At 44.3% G+C, this 21,580-nt stretch overlaps 1 protein-coding gene across 2 annotated transcripts in view; it reads right to left on the reverse strand.

Moving 5' to 3' along the window:
* Positions 1–21,580, reverse strand: part of LOC106571867 (prickle-like protein 2) — a 113,832-nt gene that overhangs the window by 2,586 nt on the left and 89,666 nt on the right. For both annotated transcript variants that reach the window (XM_014145381.2, XM_014145380.2), the window contains exons 3-8: positions 18,069–18,182; positions 17,817–17,954; positions 9,502–9,705; positions 8,729–8,915; positions 6,462–6,616; positions 5,568–6,363 (exon numbers count right to left, since the gene is read on the reverse strand). In XM_014145381.2, the coding sequence (XP_014000856.2) occupies positions 5,568–6,363; positions 6,462–6,616; positions 8,729–8,915; positions 9,502–9,705; positions 17,817–17,954; positions 18,069–18,182 (1,594 nt within the window). The remainder of the gene's footprint in view (positions 1–5,567; positions 6,364–6,461; positions 6,617–8,728; positions 8,916–9,501; positions 9,706–17,816; positions 17,955–18,068; positions 18,183–21,580) is intronic.

Raw genomic sequence — 21,580 nt, forward strand, 5'->3', positions numbered from 1 at the left:
TACACACACAGGTTATTTATGTATATAGATACTGAAGGTATTAAATGATCAATCATGATCCCTATTATCATATTACATCTTGACATAGAAATGTTAGAAAATGATTGACACTTAGGGCTCTATTTTAACAAACCTATTGCAATGGTAAATCTTAGTGCTGGGGGAGGGTTATAGGTTAGGGGGTTTGTCAGAAATGTTTGACTATTTTCACTGCGGGAATTATAAGCTCAGTAGCTGACAGTGGCTCGAAAGGACTGGGTTTTGATCAATAAATAAATGATAGGTGTGACGAGTCCTTGACCCCTCACTGGTCAATACTGCATGCCGTTGTGTCAAGTTCTGTTGCTTATTGATGGTCTTTGCGTTGTCATCAACTCCAATTCGGCTGTGGTCACCGAATATTATTTTCCTAGTCCATTGTGGATTGATACAGTTTATTAAATAGCATAGGCTACGAGTAACAGCAATAGTAAAACAATAAAAAAAATCCCGTTTTTGCTCAATATGTTTTGAGTGTTGACAGTCAACGTTGTTGTAATTGGCTTCATCAAGTATAGGCCTTTACGCATCGCACTTATCCTCAAATAAAAAATACTAGACTCCTGTAAATTGTATTATTGTATGTCTGAGGCACATTCTCAATAAGCAAAATATAACCTAGGCCTGCTGTTATAGGACTGAATAATTTGCATATGTTTGGAGGAGCCGCACATATGTTGGATAACCGGACAAGAGGCGGGGGTGGATACAAGCCAAATGGAGGAGCCTATACACTGCCGGTAGGCCTATGTGAATAATGCCAAAGCCTCACAAGTAGACCATTTAGAAACAGGCTACTTGACTAATGCATGGAAATAGAAATACATTTAGCAGACGCTCTTATCCAGAGCAACTTACAGGAGCATTAAGGTCTAAGTGCCTTGCTCAAGGGCACATCAACAGTTTTTTCACCAAGTCATCTCAGGAATTCAACCAGCGACTTTTTGGTTACTGGCCCAACGCTCTTAACCGCTAGGCTACCTGCCACCCTAGGCCAGGATAAGAAAGACACCAGACTCATTGCTGTTGAACCAGCTTTCAATATAGTAGGGCCTATTAGGCAGCGTTTCCCAAACTAGTGGTCGCCTGATAAGAAAATGGGGTAGCAGGAGAATTTCCAAAATCCTGGTTATACATATACATACAGTACCAGTCAAAAGTTTGTACAGCTACTCATTCAATGGTGTTTCTTAATTTTTTTTACTATTTTCTACATTGTAGAATAATAGTGAAGACATCAACACTATGAAATAACACATATGGAATCATGTAGTAACCCAACAAGTGTTAAACAAATCAAAATATATTTTATATTTGAGATTCTTCAAAGTAGCCACCCTTTGCATTGATGACAGCTTTGCACACTCTTGGCACACTCTCACATCAACACCTTTGTCAGATAACACTGTGAAACTAAGAATTGATTCTATAGCTAGCAATCAAGAGGGCGACACAAAATGGGGCTCCATCTATCACAGGATGGCGGGCAGGCCTCTGCACTCTAGTTATGTCTCCCTCTGCCATATGGACGCATTGTATGATACACCCACTGAGCTCTAATGGATACACTGAGAGCAACTGGCAGGCAAAAGAGCTGAGCGCCGAACTTGGAGATATGTAGCATGTAACTCCGATTGTAAACTACATTGCGCATGCCTGTTTGCAAAACAGCAGTGCACTTGGAAAGTGTTCAGACCCCTTGACTTTTTCCACATTTTGTTACATTACAGCCTTATTCTAAAATGGATTAAATAGTTTTTTCCCCCTCATCAATCTACACTCAATACCCCATGATGACAAAGCAAAACAGGTTTTTATAAAATTTAGCAAAACAAAAATAACTGAAATATCCCATCACAAGTATTCAGACCCTTTACTCAGTACTTTGTTGAAGTATCATTGGCACCGATTACATTCTTGAGTCTTCTTGGGTATGATGCTACAAGTGTGGCACACCTGTATTTCGGGATTTTCTCCCATTTTTTTCTGCAGATCCTCTCAAGCTCTGTCAGGTGGATGGGAAGTGTCGCTGCACAGCTATTTTCAGGTCTCTCGATTGGGTTCAAGCCCAGGCTCTGGCGGGGACATTCAGAGACTTGTCCCGAAGCTACTCCTGCGTTGTCTTGGCTGTGTGTTTAGGGTGGTTGTCCTGTTGGAAGGTGAACCTTCGCACCAGTCTGGGGTCCTGAGCGCTCTGGAGCAGGTTTTCATCAGGGATCTCTCTGTACTTTGCTCCGTTCATCTTTCCCTCATTCCTGACTAGTCTCCCAGTCCCTGCCGCTGAAAAATATCCGCACAGCATTATGCTGCCACCACCATGCTCACTGTAGGGCCAGAGAGTCTTGTTTCTCATGGTCAGAGAGTCTTTAGGTGCCCTTTGGCAAACTCCAAGAGTGCTGTCATGTGCCTTTTACTGAAGAGTGGCTTCTGTCTGGCCACTCTACCATAAAAGCTTGATTGGTGAAGTGCTGCAGAGATGGATGTCCTTCTGTAAGGTTCTCCCATCTCCACAGAGGAAGTCTGAAGCTCTGTTAGAGTGACCATTGAGTTTTTGGTCACCTCCCTGACCAAGGCCCTTCTCCCCCGATTACTCAGTTTGGCCAGGCGGCCAGCACTAAGAACGGTCTTGGTGGTTCCGAACTTTTTCCATTTAAGAATGATGGAGGCCACTGTGTTCTTGGGGACCTTCAATGATGCAGAAATGTTTTGATACCCTACCCCAGATTTGTGCCTCGGCACAATCCTGTCTCAGAGCTCTACGGACAATTCATTCGACCTCATGGCTTGGTTTTTGCTCTGACATTCAATGTCAACTGTGGGACCTTATATAGGCAGGTATGTGCCTTTCCAAATCATGTCCAATCAATTGAATTTACCACAGGTGGGCTCCAATCAAGTTGTAGAAACATCTCAAGGATGATCAATGGAAACAGGATGAACCAGAGCTCAATTTCGAATCATATAGCAAAGGGTCTGAATACTTATGTAAATAAGGTATGCCTGGTATTATATTTTAATACATTTGCAAAAATAAACAATTATGTCATTATGGTGTATTGTGTGTAGATTGAGAATGACATTTTTTTATTTAATCCATGTTAGAATAAGGCTGTAACATAACAAAATGTGGAAAATACTTTCCGAATGCACTGTATGTGGAGGTATGGGATCAGAGCATGACAATGTTCTATTTTTATTTAACCTTTACTTACCTAGGCAAGTCAGTTAAGAACAACTTCTTATTTACAATGACACAAAGGCTTGGTGGTTATCGAGAGGAACTGTTGTCATTCACACTGGATATAAAGAAAACGACTTTGTTGACTGTCTGTGTAATGAAAAGAGCATGTGTCTCCTTTCCTATGTAATAGACATATTTGGGAAACTGAACGAAAAGAACGCAAGCAGGCAGGGCAAATGCAAAAACATTATACAGATGAGTCACCATATCAGCGAAATCCATTTGACTGTGATCCTGGCTCATTTGACATGCCCTTAAGTGAAATCAATCAGCTGATCGCACTGTCATGTGCCCGAATTCTGCAGACAATGCATGCATGCGTCACTATTGAGGAGTTTTGGTTCCTGACTCAAAGGGAATACTGTGCCATCTCTCTCCGAGCATTACAACTTATGGTACGCTGATTCAGTGCTCTCGTCTGCAGTGCTCTCGTCTGCAAAAACAAATATCGATCCAGGTTGGATGTGACAGGAGAGATGAGGTGTGCACTATCAACCACGCCCCCTGACTTTGAGAAGCTCCGACGGGACATGCATTAAGCACACCCATCTCATTAGTGCTGGTGAGATAAGATAAATTATGTCAGACTAATTTGCAATTGACTGTCATAGCCCCACATTTAAAGTACATGATGGTGAGTTCAGAATACAATCAGAAATACTGTTAGACTGTTTTGCAACTGACTGCCTAGCTCCAATTAAAAATGTAAACATAGGCTGTTAATTACATCATTTTTTTTCACATGGTTCGGGTCATGAGAATTTTTAGATATCAAAATGGGGTCGTGGGACAAAAAAGTTTGGGAACCCCTGCAATAAGGGCTTGTTTTTTAATCAAACAAAACAGAAAACAAGAAATTGTTATAGGATATTCACTTAAATGTTTTTAAATACGAGTGTCACCGGATCATCCTATCTCTCGTTCCATGATTGGCATGAAGGGGTTTTTACATACATGCAAATAATAACAGTAGCTGGATAAAATAATGCACAACAGCCCAGATATATAAAAGTGGATGCTCCCAAACTTGATTTTTTAATAAAGCTTTGGTGATTAAGATTTATTTCAAAGCAGTCACATGAGCCAAACCCTTTATGATAGTCTTCCCAGCAAACCGGGAACATTCCCAGAACATTAGCTAAGATTCCCAATAAGTTCTAGTTCTAGTTTTATCTAACATTAGGATGATAAAAATGTTTGTAAGGAAATATCATTGGTATGTTCTCCTAACATTCACTAAAATGTTGTGCACAACATCTGTAACAACCACCACAGAACATTCCCCAAACATTCTCAATAGGTTTCCAGGTAATGTAATAACACAATGTACCTGTAATGTTTTCCCAGCAAACCAGAATTGGTTCTGTGAAAGTTCCCAGAACATTTGATAGGTTGTGGCAAATGTTCTCATAACACACAAACTGTCCAGTCGTACTGATGATTATAAAATGTTTACATAAAGCATTCACCTGATGTTGCAAGAATGTTCCTAGAACACATTTAATTTGTTATTTTTAATACATTTTTTACCCTTTTTTTCTCCCCAATTTCATGGTATCCAATTGTTAGTTACAGTCTTGTCTCATCCTTGCAACTCCCGTATGGAATCGTGAGAGGCGAAGGCCGAGAGCCGAGTGTCCTCCGAAACACAACCTACCCAAGCTGCACTGCTTCTTAACACAATGCCCACTTAACCCAGAAGCACCAATGTGTCAGAGGAAACACCGTACACCTGGCGACTGTGTCAGCATGCACTGTGTCCGGCACAGAAGTAACTTGTACGCGATGGGACAAGGACATCTCTGCTGGCCAAACTCTCCCCTAACCCGGACGACGCTGGGCCAATTGTGCGCTGCCCCATGGGTCTCCCAGTCACGGCCGGCTGCGACAAATCCTGGATTCGAACTCAGAATCTCCAGTGGCACAGTGATGCAGTGCCTTAGAGCACTGCGCCACTCGGGAGGCCCAATTTGTTCTTTAAACATTGCCAGAATGTTTCATTAGGTTGTGGGGACCAGCGTTACCTGAAATTTGCACTTTGGCACAAGTTTTTAAGGATACACCTCAGATATTGCCAACCCTCCCACCTCAGCGCAAGCTAGCTCATTTAAGACATGTAAATTCCCAATCCTGATGCTAGGGTTTGAAAACAGAAGAGCGCCAGCTTTAACAGGTCGAAATTGCAAAACGAGCATGCATTTGACAATTGTGCTGGCTTAACACCCGTTGAAAATAAAGCCCCTTGTCTACAATCTAGCTTCTAAACTCAGTTGAGAGGGTACAGTACCTGTAGCATTGGACAGGGCCAGAGACTCCATAGATCCTCGGGGGGTCTGTTCCAGAGGGGTGAGGGGCTCTGTGAAGCTCATGCCGTTGCTCATTGCTTTCCTGGTCCTGGTCAGGGGGGGCCTGCTGTCCCTCTGGAAGCCATGCATGCTGATGCTCCTCTTGTCTGGGAAGCCCTGGCCTTGGCTGGACACCTCGTTGAAGCTCATCTGGGTCCTCAGCTTGGGTGGGCGGAACTCGTCCTGGCTGTGGTGGATCCAGTTGTCCTGGAAGGATTGGCCCCTCAGTGCCGCCATGGGCGTTCGCTTGGTGTTGCCCTGCTCTTTAGCCCTGGACTCAGGCCTTTTTCCTGGGTTGACAGGGCTCTGGGCTGGGGGCAGGGGGTTGTGGGGGCTAGGGCTGTAGCCTTTCCTGGGGTTACACAGGCCCAGGAGCAGGGATGTGGGGGTTGGAGAGGCATCCTGCTGGGAGCCCTCGTAGGCTGTCTCATAGGCTGGGGGGTAAGGTTCATCCCGGCTCATCCACACTTGGTTGAGACTAGGGGTGCGGCTGGGGGCGCGACTGGGTGTGCGGCTGGGTGTTCGACTGGGTGTCTGGCTAGAGCCAAGGCTCAGACGGTCCATCTGGATAGACAGGGGGTCCACCTCAACAGACAGACGATCAGTCATGGGCGCTGGCTGGCGACGCTCCTGCTCGGCATTTCGGCGCTCCGGTTTTAGAATCTTGATGCTGTGGTGAGACTCACGGGAGCGGGCACTCTGGAAGGCTGAGTCAGATGAGTCTGACTCGTCTGGGTCCTGATTGATGGAATTTATAACATATAATTGAAAGACATATAAAATACAGATACTATACAATGGTCAACTGAACATTCAGTCAAATGCTGGTTGTTCACCTGTCCGGCGCTGCAGGAGCGTGAGCAGTAGATCTGTCTCTGTTTGGGCAGGAAGGGGCGCCCCAGGAGGGAACGCTTACAGCGGGCACAGCAGAAACACTCCTCTGTGGCGTGCCAATGCTGCCCATCATACGTCATCTGGCCCTGGTCAATGCCTGGGGAGAGGATTAGATCCTGTTATTGTGTAACAGTGTTGCTTCCGTCCCTCTCAACGCCCCTACCTGGGCTTGAACCAGGGCCCTCTGCACAGGTCAACAACTGCGACCCACAAAGCATCGTTACCTATCGTTCCACAAAAGCCGCGACCCTTGCTGAGCAAGGGAAACAACTACTTCAAGGTCTCAGAGCGAGTGACGTCACCGATTGATACGCTACTAGTGCGCACCACGCTAACTAGCTAGCCATTTCACTCCAGTTACACTCACCCCCCTGTTGACCTCCTCCTTTTCCGCAGCAACCAGTGATCCGGGTCAACAGCATCAATGTAACAGTATTGCTTCCATCCCTCTCCTCGCTCCAACCTGGCCTCGAACTGTCACGCCCTGATCTCTTTCACCTGTCCTTCTGATTGTCTCCACCCCCTCCAGGTGTCGCTTATTTTCCCTGGTGTATTTATCCCTGTGTTTCCTGTCTCTCTGTGCCAGTTTGTCTTGTATGTTCAAGTCAACCAGCGTGTTTTTCCCGTGCTCCTGCTTTTCTATTCTCTTTTACTAGTCCTCTCGGTTTGACCTTTGCCTGTTTTTCTGGACTCCATTTTCTGGACTCCATGCCTGTCTGACCATTCTGCCTGCCCTGACCTTGAGCCTGCCTGCCATTCTGTACCTCTGGAACTCTGAACTGGTTTTGACCTTTTGCCTGTCCACAACCATTCTCTTGCCTACCCCTTTTGGATTGTTAATAAACATCTTGGACTCTGCCTCCTGTGTCTCCATCTGGGTCTCGCCCTTATAGTACGAACCAGGGACTCTCTGCACACATCAACAACTGACACCCTCGAAGCATCGTTACCTATCGCTCCACAAAAGCCACAGCCCTTGCAGAGCAAGGGATACAACTACTTCAAGGTCTCAGAGTGAGTGACTTCACAGATTGAAACGTTGCTAGCGTGCACCCCGCTAACTAGCTAGCCATTTCACAATTAGAAATAATACTACTACTTATTACTAATAAGGTGTCAGTGTCGGGATATCACATACTGAGTCTAATGAACCCATTGTCTACAGTGAGAGACTGTATCACTCCTCAGTAAGACAACAGCTAATCTGTAAAATATGAGCCTGCAAAATATTTTAATGTTATTTACTGGAAGAAGAAATTAAATACAGGACAAACACTCTGTTTTATTTCCCAGAAGGTGAATGATATTGTGATTTTACCCAAAACTGGGATTATGCGGTCTGTATAATAATTTAAAAATACATTTATAGAAAGCCCTCCTCCTAAACCAAGGGAACTAATAATATTTCACATGGTCCATCTGGACACAACATGGCATCCTCTGGGTCTGAATGGCTCATAGCTTCCCCCTGTCTAACTGGATTCTGGGCAGCAGATAATAACCACCTTCATTTCCCTAGCCAGCCATGTCTTAGCACAGCTGAATGATGCACAGGGCTCTGACTGTTCTGTTCTGCTATCGAGTGACAGCTGCTTTCCAAATGGCTTCTACTGTAAATTGGTATGTAATGTTTTCTATTATAAGCTTTAGTCATGAATGCTTGAAGCTATGGATTTCTATCTCAGATTGTATGACTATTCTCTCTTAACGACTACAGGGTCCTTGAATGACTCCATTGTGTTTTGTCAAACGAAAAACATGTCAATCATGAAATTAGTTGAGACATGGAGAGATGGTGGTAATGACACAGAGAAAGACAAAGTGAGATTGATAATGTGTGGGAACAACACAGTCAAAGAGAGAGGCTGGAGGACAGGGGGTAAGATACATGTAAAGAGACACAGAGACAAAGAAAGGGTGAACAGAGCAAGGGAAGAAATCATATAAAGAAAAACAGGGATGGATATAAAGTTAACAAGAGAGTGAGTGAGATGGCGGGAGATGAACAGCAATGGAGAGAGTGGCAGAGACAGAGGGAAAGATAGAAAAACAGGAAAAGGATGCAGGTGCGTTTTGTAGAAGAGAATCTTTGCATTATTTATCTATTTCCATGTCTAAATGTATGATCTGATATTAATCAATAGAAAGAAAGAGAAGAGCGCAGTAAACATGTATAAATCGTGTTTAGGAAACATCTAGAACCATGTACCTATGTGTTCACCGCAGGCGTCGCAGTACTCTGCATACAGGGACTCAAAGCAGTGGCAGCAGTGTGGACGTCCATCCTTCATGATGTAGCGCTGGCCACCCAGCGGAGCCTCACACTCATAGCAGCAGAAGTGCTTCATGTGCCAGTGCCTGCCCTCTGCCTCTGTGCACTCATCAGCAAAGATAATCTAAAAAAAGAGAGTGAGAGAGAGAGAGACAGACAGACAGACAGACAGACAGACAGACAGACAGACAGACAGACAGACAGACAGACAGACAGACAGACAGACAGACAGACAGACAGACAGACAGACAGACAGACAGACAGACAGAGAGAGAGAGAGAGCACAGATAATAATCAGCAAAGATCATCTAAAGCTATTAGAGAGACACCAAGCTCATCAGCAAAGACAATGAAATATAATTTGCAGGAGAGACAGAGATCAGACTGTCAAACCATAGAACACCAGAGAAGGAGAGAGATAGACACCAAGCGGTGACAGATTCTGGACTTGCACGCATCTTAGCATTAGCAGAAATAAGACTCAGTCAAACGGAGCAAAACTTCTGCAGAGCTGGATAACTGAGATGTGGAAGGACGGATGAGATCCCTCAACACTCTTTACCCTGTAAAACCCAATCTCACCCTTCTGAGCTCAAGCTCCAGCTCCTCCCAACTTCCCACCACCTTAAACCCCATCTCAACCTTCTGAGCTCCAGCTAACCCAGCCAACCCTCCCACCACCCCAGACCTCTAAGCCCAGCCGGGTTCACCTCATCGCAGGCACAGCAGCGGGGTTTGAGCATCTCTGAATGGTGCCGGCCGCAGTAGATCTTCCCTTCCTGGTGAAAGTAGATGAGGTCCACCAGGAGCTCCTCACACATGCTGCACACAAAGCATTGAGGGTGCCACACCAGGCCGTGGCCTGCCCGTGACGCAAACACCACAATGTCCCCTCCATTTATCTGGCCCCCACACTGAGAGAGAGGGAGCGAGAAAGGGAGGGGAGGCAGGGGAGACAGGGAGAGGGAGTGAGAGATAAATAGATGAAAAGAGAGAGAAAGAGAGAGTCAAAGAAAGGAATTGACCGAGGGGGAGGGGGAGCGAGACGCCAGTTACATGATATAAATAATCAAATATTTTTAAATGTGCATGACCTAATCACAAAAGGGCTTCTATGGCTAATCCTTCTGATTAGACATCAAACAGAAAACCAAGGCAAGCTGATTCTTTTCAAATATTTGATTTGCTGTAGCAAAGATTTTATCCCATTTGCACTATCCCCTAGTGCAGTGGTTCCCAAACTTTTTATAGCGCCGTACCCCTTCAAACATTCCTCCTCCAGCTGCGTACCCCCTCTAGCACCAGGGTCAGCGCACTTTCAAATGTTGTTTTTTGCCATCTTATTAAGCCTGCCACACATACACCATATGACACATTTATTGAACATAAGAATGAGTGTCAGTTTTTGTCACAACCCAGCTCGTGGGAAGTGACAAAGAGCTGTTATAGGACCAGGGCACAAATAATATAATAATCAGTAATTTTGCACTTTATTTAGCCATTTACATAAAAAAACTTGTTCATCGAAAATTGTGAATAACTAACCACAGGTTAATGAGAACGGTGTGTTTGAAAGGATGCATATTAAGTCGGAAGTTTACATACACCTTAGCCAAACACATTTAAACTCAGTATTAAACAATTCCTGACATTTAATCCTAGTAAAAATTCCCTGTTGTCACGGTCGTCGTTGGTTAAGGAGGACCAAAACGCAGCAGGAATGTTGATGCTCATCTTGTGTATTTATTTACAAACTAAATGAACACCAAAACAACAAAACGAAACGAACTTACAAACAACGACACAGTCTTGAAAGGCTCACTCGGCAAAACAAGAAACAATCTCCCACAAACACACAGACAAACACACCCAACTAATATAGGACTTCCAATCAAAGGCAACACCACACAGCTGCCTTCAATTGGAAGTCCACCCCAATTAACTCTACATAGAAACAGACTACCTAGACTAAACATAGAATTACATAAACATAGATCATAAACCAAAAACCCGGAAATACTAAATCAAACGCCCTTTTACCAAAACACCACCCCGAACCACATATAACAAATACCCTCTGCCACGTCCTGACCAAACTACAATAACAATTAACCCTTATACTGGCCAGGACGTGACACCTGTCTTAGGTCAGTTAGGACCACCTTTATTTTAAGAATGTGAAATGTCAGAATAATAGTAGAGAGAATGATTTATTTCAGCTTTTATTTATTGCATCACATTTACAGTCGGTCAGAAGTTTACATACACTCAATTAGTATTTGGTAGCATTGCCATCAAATTGTGTAACTTGGATCAATCGTTTCGGGTAGCCCTCCACAAGCTTCGCACAATAAGTTGGGTGAATTTTGGCCCATTCCTCCTGACCGAGCTAGTGTAACTGAGTCAGGTTTGTAGGCCTCCTTGCTCGCACATGCTTTTCAGTTCAGCCCACACATTTTTGATAAGATTGAGGTCAGGGCTTTGTGATGGCCACTCCAATACCTTGACTTTGTTGTCCTTACGCCATTTTGCCACAACTTTGGAAGTAGGCTTGGGGTCATTGTCCCTTTGGAAGACCAATTTGCGACCAAGCTTTAACTTCCTGACTGATGTCTTGAGATGTTGCTTCAATATATCCACATAATTTTCATTCCACGTGATGCCATCTATTTTGTGAAGTGCACCAGTCCCTCCTGCAGCAAAGCACCCCTACAACATGATGCTGCCACCCCTGTGCTTCACGGTTGGGAGGGTGTTCTTTGGCTTGCAAGCCTCCCCCTTTTTCCTCCTAACATAAAGATGGCCCTTATGGCCAAACAGTTCTATTTTTGTTTCATCAGACCAGAGGACATTTCTCCAAAAAGTACGATATTTGTCCCCATGTGCAGTTGCAAACCGTAGTCTGGCTTTTTTATGGCAGTTTTGGAGCAGTGGCTTCTTCCTTGCTGAGCGGCCATTCAGGTTATGTCGATATAGGACTCGTTTTACTGTGGATATAGATACTGGATATAGATGATTTTCACTTTTCACACCAAAGTACATTCATCTCTAGGAGACAGAACGTGTCTCCTTCCTGAGCTGTATGACCGCTTGTGCGGTCCCATGGTGTTTATTCATGCGTACTATTGTTTGTACAGATGAACGTGGTACCTTCTGGTATTTGGAAATTGCTCCCAAGGATGAACCAGACTTGTGGAGACTATAATTGTTTCTGAGGTCTTAGCTGATTTTTGGGGATTTTCCCATGATGTCAAGCAAAGAGGCACTGAGTTTGAAGGTAGGCCTTGAAATACATCCACAGGTACACCTCCAATTGACTCAAATGATGTCAATATAGCCTATCAGAAGCTTCTAAAGCCATGACATAATTTTCTGGAATTTTGCAAGCTGTTTAAAGGCACAGTCAACTTAGTGTATGTAAACTTCTGACCCACTGGAATTGTGATACAGTGAATTATTGTCACGTCCTGGCCAGTATAAGGGTTAATTGTTATTGTAGTTTGGTCAGGACGTGGCAGAGGGTATTTGTTTTATGTGGTTCGGGGTGGTGTTTTGGTAAAAAGGGCGTTTGATTGAGTATTTCCGGGTTTTTGGTTTATGATCTATGTTTATGTAATTCTATGTTTAGTCTAGTTAGTCTGTTTCTATGTAGAGTTAATTGGGGTGGACTTCCAATTGAAGGCAGCTGTGTGGTGTTGCCTTTGATTGGAGGTCCTATATTAGTTGGGTGTGTTTGTCTGTCTGTTTGTGGGAGATTGTTTCTTGTTTTGCTGAGTGTGCCTTTCAAGACTGTTTTGGTGTTCGTAAGTTCGTTTTCGTTTTGTTGTTTTGATGTTCACTTAGTTGGTAAATAAATACACAAGATGAGCGTCAACATTCCTGCTGCGTTTTGGTCCTCCTTAACCGGCGACAAACGTGACAATTATAAGTGAAATAATCTGTCTGTAAATAATTGTTGGAAAAATTACTTGTGTCATGCACAAAGTAGATATCTCACCGACTTGCCAAAACTATAGTTTGTCAACAAGAAATTTGAGGAGTGGTTGAAAAACGAGTTTTAACCTGTTATGGCTAGGGGGCAGTATTTTCACGGCCGGATAAAAAACGTACCCGATTTAATCTGATTATTACTCCTGCCCAGAAACGAGAATATGCATATAAGTATTAGCTTTGGATAGAAAACACTCCAAAGTTTCTAAAACTGTTTGAATGGTGTCTGTGAGTATAACAGAACTCATTTGGCAGGCCAAAACCTGAGAAGATTCCATGCAGGAAGTGCCCTGTCTGACAATTTCTTGCCCTTCTTGATTATCTCTATCCATTACAGGGGATCTCTGCTGTTACGTGACACTTCCTACGGCTCCCATGGGCTCTCAGAAGGCGGCAAAAAGCTGAATCGTGGCTTTGCAGGCTCTGGCTGAAAAAAAGTAGCGCGTTTGGATAGTGGCTGGTTACAGTACTGTGAGACTCAGGCGCGTGCACGAGGGGACTCCATGTTTTATCTTTCAACGAAAACCACCGCTCCCGGTCGGAATATTATCGCTTTTTTACGAGAAAAATTGCATAAAAATTGATTTTAAACAGCGGTTGACATGCTTCGAAGTACGGTAATGGAATATTTTGAAATCTTTTGTCACGAAATGCGCCATGCTCGTGACCCTTATTTACACTTCGGATAGTGTCTTGAACGCACGAACAAAACGCCGCTATTTGGATATAACAATGGATTATTTGGGACCAAACCAACATTTGTTATTGAAGTAGCAGTCCTGGGAGTGCATTCTGACGAAGAACACCAAAGGTAATCAAACTTTTCTAATAGTAAATCGGAGTTTGGTCAGGGCTAAAATTGGTGGGTGTCTAAATAGCTAGCCGTGATGGCTGGGCTATCTACTCAGAATATTGCAAAATGTGCTTTCACCGAAAAGCTATTTTAAAATCGGACACCTCGATTGCACAAAGGAGTTCTGTATCAATAATTCTTAAAATAATTGTTATGTTTTTTGTGAACGTTTATCGTGAGTAATTTAGTAAATTCACCGGAGGTTTGTGGGGGGTATGCTAGTTCTGAACGTCACATGCTAATGTAAAAAGCTGGTTTTTGATATAAATATGAACTTGATTGAACAAAACATGCATGTATTGTATAACATAATGTCCTAGGTGTGTCATCTGATGAAGATCATCAGAGGTTAGTGCTACATTTAGCTGTGGTTTGGGTTTATGTGACATTATATGCTAGCTTGAAAAATGGGTGTCTGATTATTTCTGGCTGGGTACTCTGCTGACATAATCTAATGTTTGCTTTCGCTGTAAAGCCTTTTTGAAATCGGACAGTGTGGTTAGATAAAGGAGAGTCTTGTCTTTAAATGCTGTGAAATAGTCATATGTTTGAAAAATGGAAGTTTTTGTATTTTTGAGGAATTTGTAATTCGCGCCACGCCTATCATTGGATATTGGAGCAGGTGTTCCGCTAGCTAACCATTTTTTTGGGGGGGGGGCACACGGGGAGTGTGGTGGAACCAGGAAGGAATTCTGGGCCAACTCCCCGTGCTTACAGGAGGCAATGTAGTACTGGTCAGGTACCGTGTTATGCAGTAAAGCGCACAGTGTCCCCAGTACGCGTGGAGAGCCCGGTGCGTTACATCCCAGATTGGGCATCGAGCCAGGACGAGTTGTGCAGGCCGTGCGCTCTAGACCTCCAGTGCGTCTTCAGGACCCGGTCTATCCTGTGCCTGTGCCCAGAACCAGGCCTCCTGCATGTCTCCCCAGCCTGGTGAATCCTGTGCCGCCTCCACGGACTAGGCCTCCAGTGGGTCTCCCCATCCTGGTCAGTCCTGTGCCTGCTCCACGGACCAGGCCTCCAGTGGGTCTCCCCATCCTGGTCTCTCCTGTGCTGCTTCCACGGACCAGGCCTACAGTGGGTCTCCCCATCCTGGTCAGTCCTGTGCCTGCTCCACGGACCAGGCCTCCAGTGGGTCTCCCCATCCTGGTCTCTCCTGTGCCGCTTCCATGGACCAGGCCTCCAGTCGGTCTCCCCATCATGGTCAGTCCTGTGCCTGCTCCACGGACCAGGCCTCCAGTGGGTCTCCGCATCCTGGTCTCTCCTGTGCCGCTTCCACGGACCAGGCCTCCAGTGGGTCTCCCCATCATGGTCAGTCCTGTGCCTGCTCCACGGACCAGGCCTCCAGTGGGTCTCCCCATCCTGGTCCGTCCTGTGCCGCCCCCTAGGACTAGGCCTCCAGTGGGTCTCGCCAGTCCGGAGCCGCCAGAGCCGCCCGCCAGTCCGGAGCCGCCAGAGCCGCCCGCCTGTCCGGAGCCGCCAGAGCCGCCCGCCTGTCCGGAGCCACCCGCCTGTCCGGACCCGCCAGAGCCGCCCGCCTGTCCAGACCCGCCAGAGCCACCCGCCTGTCCGGAGCCGTCAGAGCCGCCCACCAGCCCGGTGAGTCCTGTGCCTGCGCCTAGGGCCAGGCCTCTTACATGTCTCCTCAGCCTGGTGAATCCTGGGTCAGTGCCGCCGGAGCCGCCGCCGTAAGAAGGCCCACCCGGACCCTCCCCTTCAGAGTCAGGTTTTGCAGTCGGAGTCCGCACCTTGGGGGGGTACTGTAACGCCCTGGCCATAGAGGGGTTTTTGTTCTTTATTTTGGTTAGGCCAGGGTGTTACATTGGGTGGGCGTTCTATGTGCATTTTTCTATGTTGGTTTGTTTCATTGATTTTGGCCGTGTGGCTTCCAATCAGGCACAGCTGTAGAGTGTTGTTGCTGATTGGGAGTCACACATAAGGAGCATGTTTTTCCTTTGGGTTTTGTGGGTAATTGTTTCTGTTTTGAGTATTTTCCTAATAGGACTGTTTGCTAGTCGTTTTTTGGTTTCTTTTGTATAGTGTTCGTTGATCATTAAAACCTTTTATGATGAACACTAACTCCGCTGCACCTTGGTCTCTCTCTCACGACAGCCCTTACAGGGATGGCCGAGAATCCACTCTCACATACAGTAGGTACATGTTTGCAAAGGGCATCAGTGTCTTAACAGCATGATTCAGGCAGGATACTCAGAGAGCAGCTCTATCCAGACATCTGGCAGTGGCTTCTGATTAAATTCCATTTGTTGTTGCAATTTCGATGAGGCTCTCTTGTTCAGATATTGGTAAGTGGACTGGAGGCAGGGCATGAAAGGGATAACGAATCCAGTTGTTTGTGTCATCCGTTTCGGGAAAGTACCTGCGTAATTGCTCACCCATCTAAGTCAGGTGCTATATATCACATTTGACATTGTCCGTAAGCATGAGGTCATTTATACACAAAAAAATCATACAATTATGGAAAGACCTGTGTGTTGTCCTTGTTAATGCGGACAGAGAAGAGCTGGCAGCTTCATTTGATAGTACCCGCAAAACACCAGTCTCAACGTCAACAGTGAAGATGCGACTCCGGGATGCTGACCTTCTAGGCAAAGTTCCTCTGTCCAGTGTCTGTGTTCTTTTGCCCATCTTAATCTTTTTTTTATTGGCCAGTCTGAGATATGGCTTTTTCTTTGCAACTCTGCCTAGAAGGCCTGCATCCGAGAGGTACCTCTTCACTGTTGACATTGAGACTGGTGTTTTGCAGGTACTATTTAATGAAGCTGCCAGTTGAGGACTTGTGAGATGTCTGTTTCTCAAACTAGACACTCTAATGTACTTGTCCTCTTGCTCAGTTGTGCACAGGGTCCACCCACTCCTCTTTCTATTCTGGTTAGAGCCAGTTTGCGCTTTTTCTGTGAAGGGAGTCGTACACAGCGTTGTACGAGATCTTCAGTTTCTTGGCAATTTCTTGTATGGAATAGCCTTCATTTCTCAGAACAAGAATAGACTGACGAGTTTGAGAAGAAAAGTTTCTGGCCATTCTGAGCCTGTAATCGAACCCACAAATGCTGATGCTCCAGATACTCAACTAGTCTAAAGAAGGTCAGTTTTATTGCTTCTTTAATCAGAACAACAGTTTTCAGCTAATTGCAGAAGGGTTTTCTAATGATCATTTAGCCTTTTAAAATGATAAACTTGGATTAGCTAACACAACGTGCTATTGGAACACAGGAATTATGGTTGCTGATAATGGGTCTCTGTACGCCAATGTAGATATTCAATAAAAAATCTGTCGTTTCCAGCTACAATAGTTAATTACAACATCAACAATTTCTACACTGTATTTCTGATCAATTTGATGTTATTTTAATGGACAAAAAATGGCTTTTCTTTCAAAAACAAGGACATTTCATAGTGACCACAAACTTTGAATGGTAGTGTAAGTGAACCCCAAATCAATGTATTTCTCATCATATTTGTGCCTCTTCGATGGTCAAACATCTGTCTGTTGTTCTGTGCTTTCCCAGGTATGGGGCAGCAGTTCTTCTGCTGCATCAGAGTTGCAACCGTCAGTGTCTATGCTAGCTGGGCTAACAACAAATGTAGAATTACTGATGCTAGCATTGGATGTGTTCGTGGAAGCAGAACAACTTGTGTCGTCAACAGGTGCAGGTGTAGTACTGCTGGTAGTAGCAGTACTACCAGTAGAGCTGGTATGTCTCTATGGACATGGGCCTTACTTAAAAAAAAATATTTATCAATTTTCCAGCAAGCGGAATGAGCAGCAGCTGCGAGAGAGTAACCGTTAATGTGATTGGATGTTAATTATTTGAGTAGACTACCTGTATTTGACATTGTGTTGCTATTTCGCTGAACACTAGATGGTTTAATTTTATTTTGGCAGTGAAACGAGGCTACTCAAGCGCTAAAAAAAAACTCACCCAAATGTATAGCCCCGTTGGAAAATATAAATGGAGTGTTTGAAAATGTAAAGAATTATTATTGTTATATTTTTGAATTGTTCTTTTATATGTGAATCACATTTTTATTTGGCGTACCCCCAACAGCATTGCGCGTACCCCCGTACCCCAGTTTGGGAATACCTGCCCTAGTGGAACCACCTACGTGTCTGCTCTTTGTGCTGTAGGATTTCTGTGATTGTTTTGTGTCAGCAGTGTGTACCTGTTCACAGATGGCCCCACTGACGGACAGTGGGAAAGGGCGGACATTGCCTCGGCCCAGGTTGTCCCTTTTCCTCTGGTTACTGAAGAGCTTGAGCTCCCTCTTCTCCTCGTCGTCCAGCGCGTTACAGTATCGGACCTGACAACCAGATCAACATACTCCATCATCACCAATATCAAATACATCAGCCATACCTGTGTGAATGTGTCAATAGTCACTAGACACAGAGTATCAGGTAAACTAGTGTGTCACCTCGTTGTCGTGTGGGGGCAGCTGGTGAATCAGCTGTTTGATGCGGTGCTTCTCTCCTGGGCTGTTCACATACGGCACCCTGTCCTCAGGTAGAGAACTGTAGTACTGATGCACCTGACAGGGACACAAACCATAGATGAGTGATTTGATTTGAGTGGCTAGTGTGGTCCTCCCTTCCTGAAGTAAGACATGTGCATCCCTGTCATTATCTCTGTCGCCGACCCCAACAGGCCCTATGAGAACAAGTTTGGATGGAAGAGAAAAACAGAATTGGTTTCTAATGGTCAAATGTCTGTCGATTGAAAGCATACCTTGAGTTTTAAAGAGCCCTCCCAGATTAACCTGAAAGCAGCTGTTTCTAATGAATTGATCATGGGCTTCATATTCTGCTGTGTTGGTTATTGGTCTGTCCTCCATCAGCCTTATTCTTGAGAACAATGGCTGGAACCGTGAGTGTCTGGGACAAAGGATCCTGTGGCACTGCAGCAGATGCAGCCATGGAGAGCAATGTTCTCTTCCAATAGCTGACTGATCAAATCAAACTTTATTTGTCACATGTGCCGAATACAACAAGTGCAGACTTTACCGTGAAATGCTTTACAAGCCCTTAACCAACAGTGCAGTTCAAGAAGAGTTAAGAAAATATATATTTTTTTATAAAAAGAAACACAATAACATAACAATAACAAGGCTATATACAGGGGGTACCGGTACCGAGTCAGTGTGCGGGGGTAGGTACAGGTTAGAGATAACTTGTAAATGTAGATAGGGGTAAAGCGACTTTGCATAGATAATAAACAGTGAGTAGCAGCAGTGTACAAAACAAATGGGGGGGTGAATGTAATAGTCCAATGGCCATTGATTAATTGTTCAGCAGTCTTATGGCTTGGGGGTAGAAGCTGCTAAGGAGCCTTTTGGTACTAGACTTGGTGCTCCGGTACCGCTTGCCGTGCAGTAGCAGAGAAAACAGTCTATGACTGTGACTGGAGTCTCTGACAATATTATGGGCTTTCCTTTGACACTGCCTATTATATAGGTCTTGGATTGCAGGAAGCTTGGCCCTAGTGGTGTACTGGGCCGTACGCACTACCCTTTGTAAGCACCTTACGTTCAGATGCCGAGCAGTTGCCATACCAGGCGGTGATGCAACCGGTCCGGATGCTCTCGATGTTGCAGCTGTAGAATTTATTGAGGATCTAGGGACCCATGCCCAATCTTTTCAGTCTCCTGGGGGGAAATGGTTTTGTCGTGCCCTTTTCACGACTGTCTTGGTGTGTTTGGAGCATGATAGATCGTTGGTGATGTGGACACCAAGGAACTTGAAACTCTCGATAAAACCTTGTTGCTATGTAGAACTGAGTCATGTTTTGGATAGTGTTTGTAGAGTGCCGACTGTAGGCCCCTATTCTACTTAGTAATGGGAAAATCAAAAAGTACAGCACCAGTCTACTTTGGCTACTTTGAAGAATCTAAAATCTAAGATATATTTTGATTGGTTTAATAGTTGTTTGGTTTTTACATGATTCCATATGTGTTATTTCATAGTTTTGATGTCTTCACTATTATTCTACAGTGTAGAAAATACAAAAAATTAAGAAAAACCCTTTGAATGAGTAGGTGTGTCCAAACTTTTGGCTGGTACTGTATCTATGCTATCTATGACTTTACTGTAGACGACAATCAAAGTAATTACAGGCATTCAGTTAAACTTGTTGAGCTAAAGTCACTTGATGAAATGGAGGGGAAACGCTTCAGGTAATTATTCTCCAAGAACACAATGATCTGATCATATTATTATAATGATTTGCAACATAATCCTTGACACATGCAGAGCAGATTTAAACTAAAATCATCTTGTGGCTCACACCTCCCACATGAAAAAAATTTACAGTTTACCATAGAGTTCTTCAGTACTTACTATAGAATTCTGTAGTAAACCGTATTATACTTAAGCAATAAGGCACAAGGGACTGTGGTATATGGACAACATACCACAGCTAAGGGCTGTTCTTAGGCACTTCGCATCGCCGTGGTATATTGGCCATATACCACAAACCTCTGTGGTGCCTTATTGCTAGTATAAACTGATTACCAATGTATTTAAAGCTGTACAAATACATGTTTTGCCATACCCGTGGTATACCATGGCTGTTAGCCAATCGAACTTCCCGATTTATAATGTAGAATACTATACTCCACACTGTAGTATCCCTCGATCATGTGTAGTCCTTACTATAGCATTTTGTAGTATACTGTAGAATACTTTAGTAAATAATACAGTATTATCCCCAAAACTTAAACTATAGTAATGCTACAGTATTCAGTTTGCATATACCTCACCCATTCCCCTCCCCCATATGGGAATGGGTGAGGGTATTGGACCGATGCTACCTGGGAAATCCATTTAACGTCTCTAGGAAAATCTGGAATGTGTTGGAGGAAAGTGTTGAGAGTCACAAGAAGTGTTTTTAGCTTTGTTTTGTGTGTCTGCGTAGCAGAAGAAGCGTGTCGTAAGTCTCATAAAGATATCAGAGTAGAGTGTTTCCTGTATGGATTTTCAAAGCAAGGCGCCTATCAAGGGGGTCATTTCTGGGGTGGTGCATGAGAAAAGGCAGAGGATACTGTACATGAAGACATACTGTAGATGGAGTGGTTGGTGCCCGTTGACTGATCTGAGGGGTGGATGGAGAAAAAAAGTCCCTTCATCCATACTACTGTTCTTTGATGAAGAGTCTCTCCCTTCTCATATAAAGATAGGATTCATGAGATATCCTGTAAGAGGTTTTGTGCACAAGCCCCTTCAGTGTCATAAATGCAGAAGATTTGGTCATCTGTCAAGTGTGTGCAGACGGAAAGAGTATAGTATGCCAGATTAAGTGAAATGCTGCAATTGTGGTGGCGAACATGCCCCCTAAATTCCTGGAGTGGCCTGTTAGGGTGAAGGAGATTGAGGTGGCAAGAGTAAGGGGTGTCCACCGTGTTCCCTATCTGGAGGCGGTGAGAAGAATGGAAGGAACAAGTGGCAAGCAAGAAACAAAGGTTGTAGAGCCACCACCACAAGTGGTGGTTTCTCATAAAATGTTACATGTTAAAAAGGTGGACATTTTACAATTTATTACATTGGTCATAAACTGTACAGCACAAGCGGAGAAGAGAAAATTGGAATCATTGTGAATGTAGCTGAAATTTCACAGCCGAGGCCTTGCAAGAAATCCTGTTGGTGAATGTTCTTCCCTCACAGGCCCCTGAGCCTGTGTAGGGATGTATTTTGGAATGGACTGTGATTAAAGAAGTGGGATGGGTTTTGTTTGTTGACGTGTCTATTTTTGATATTTGGTATGATGTCATTTTCCTCCTTTCCCGCAATGTTTTTTTTAATTATATTTTTTGATTCCATTAATAATAATGCACCAATAACGTTGGATGCCAACCACCGTTAATTAAAACCTATCGAAGAAGTACAGCAGAAGCTCTGAACTGTAACGCTCCTCTTCGTCTGAAGATATAGAGAA

Source organism: Salmo salar, chromosome ssa15, assembly GCF_905237065.1.
Source record: "Salmo salar chromosome ssa15, Ssal_v3.1, whole genome shotgun sequence".
In the NCBI taxonomy this organism is placed as follows: Eukaryota; Metazoa; Chordata; class Actinopteri; order Salmoniformes; family Salmonidae; genus Salmo; species Salmo salar.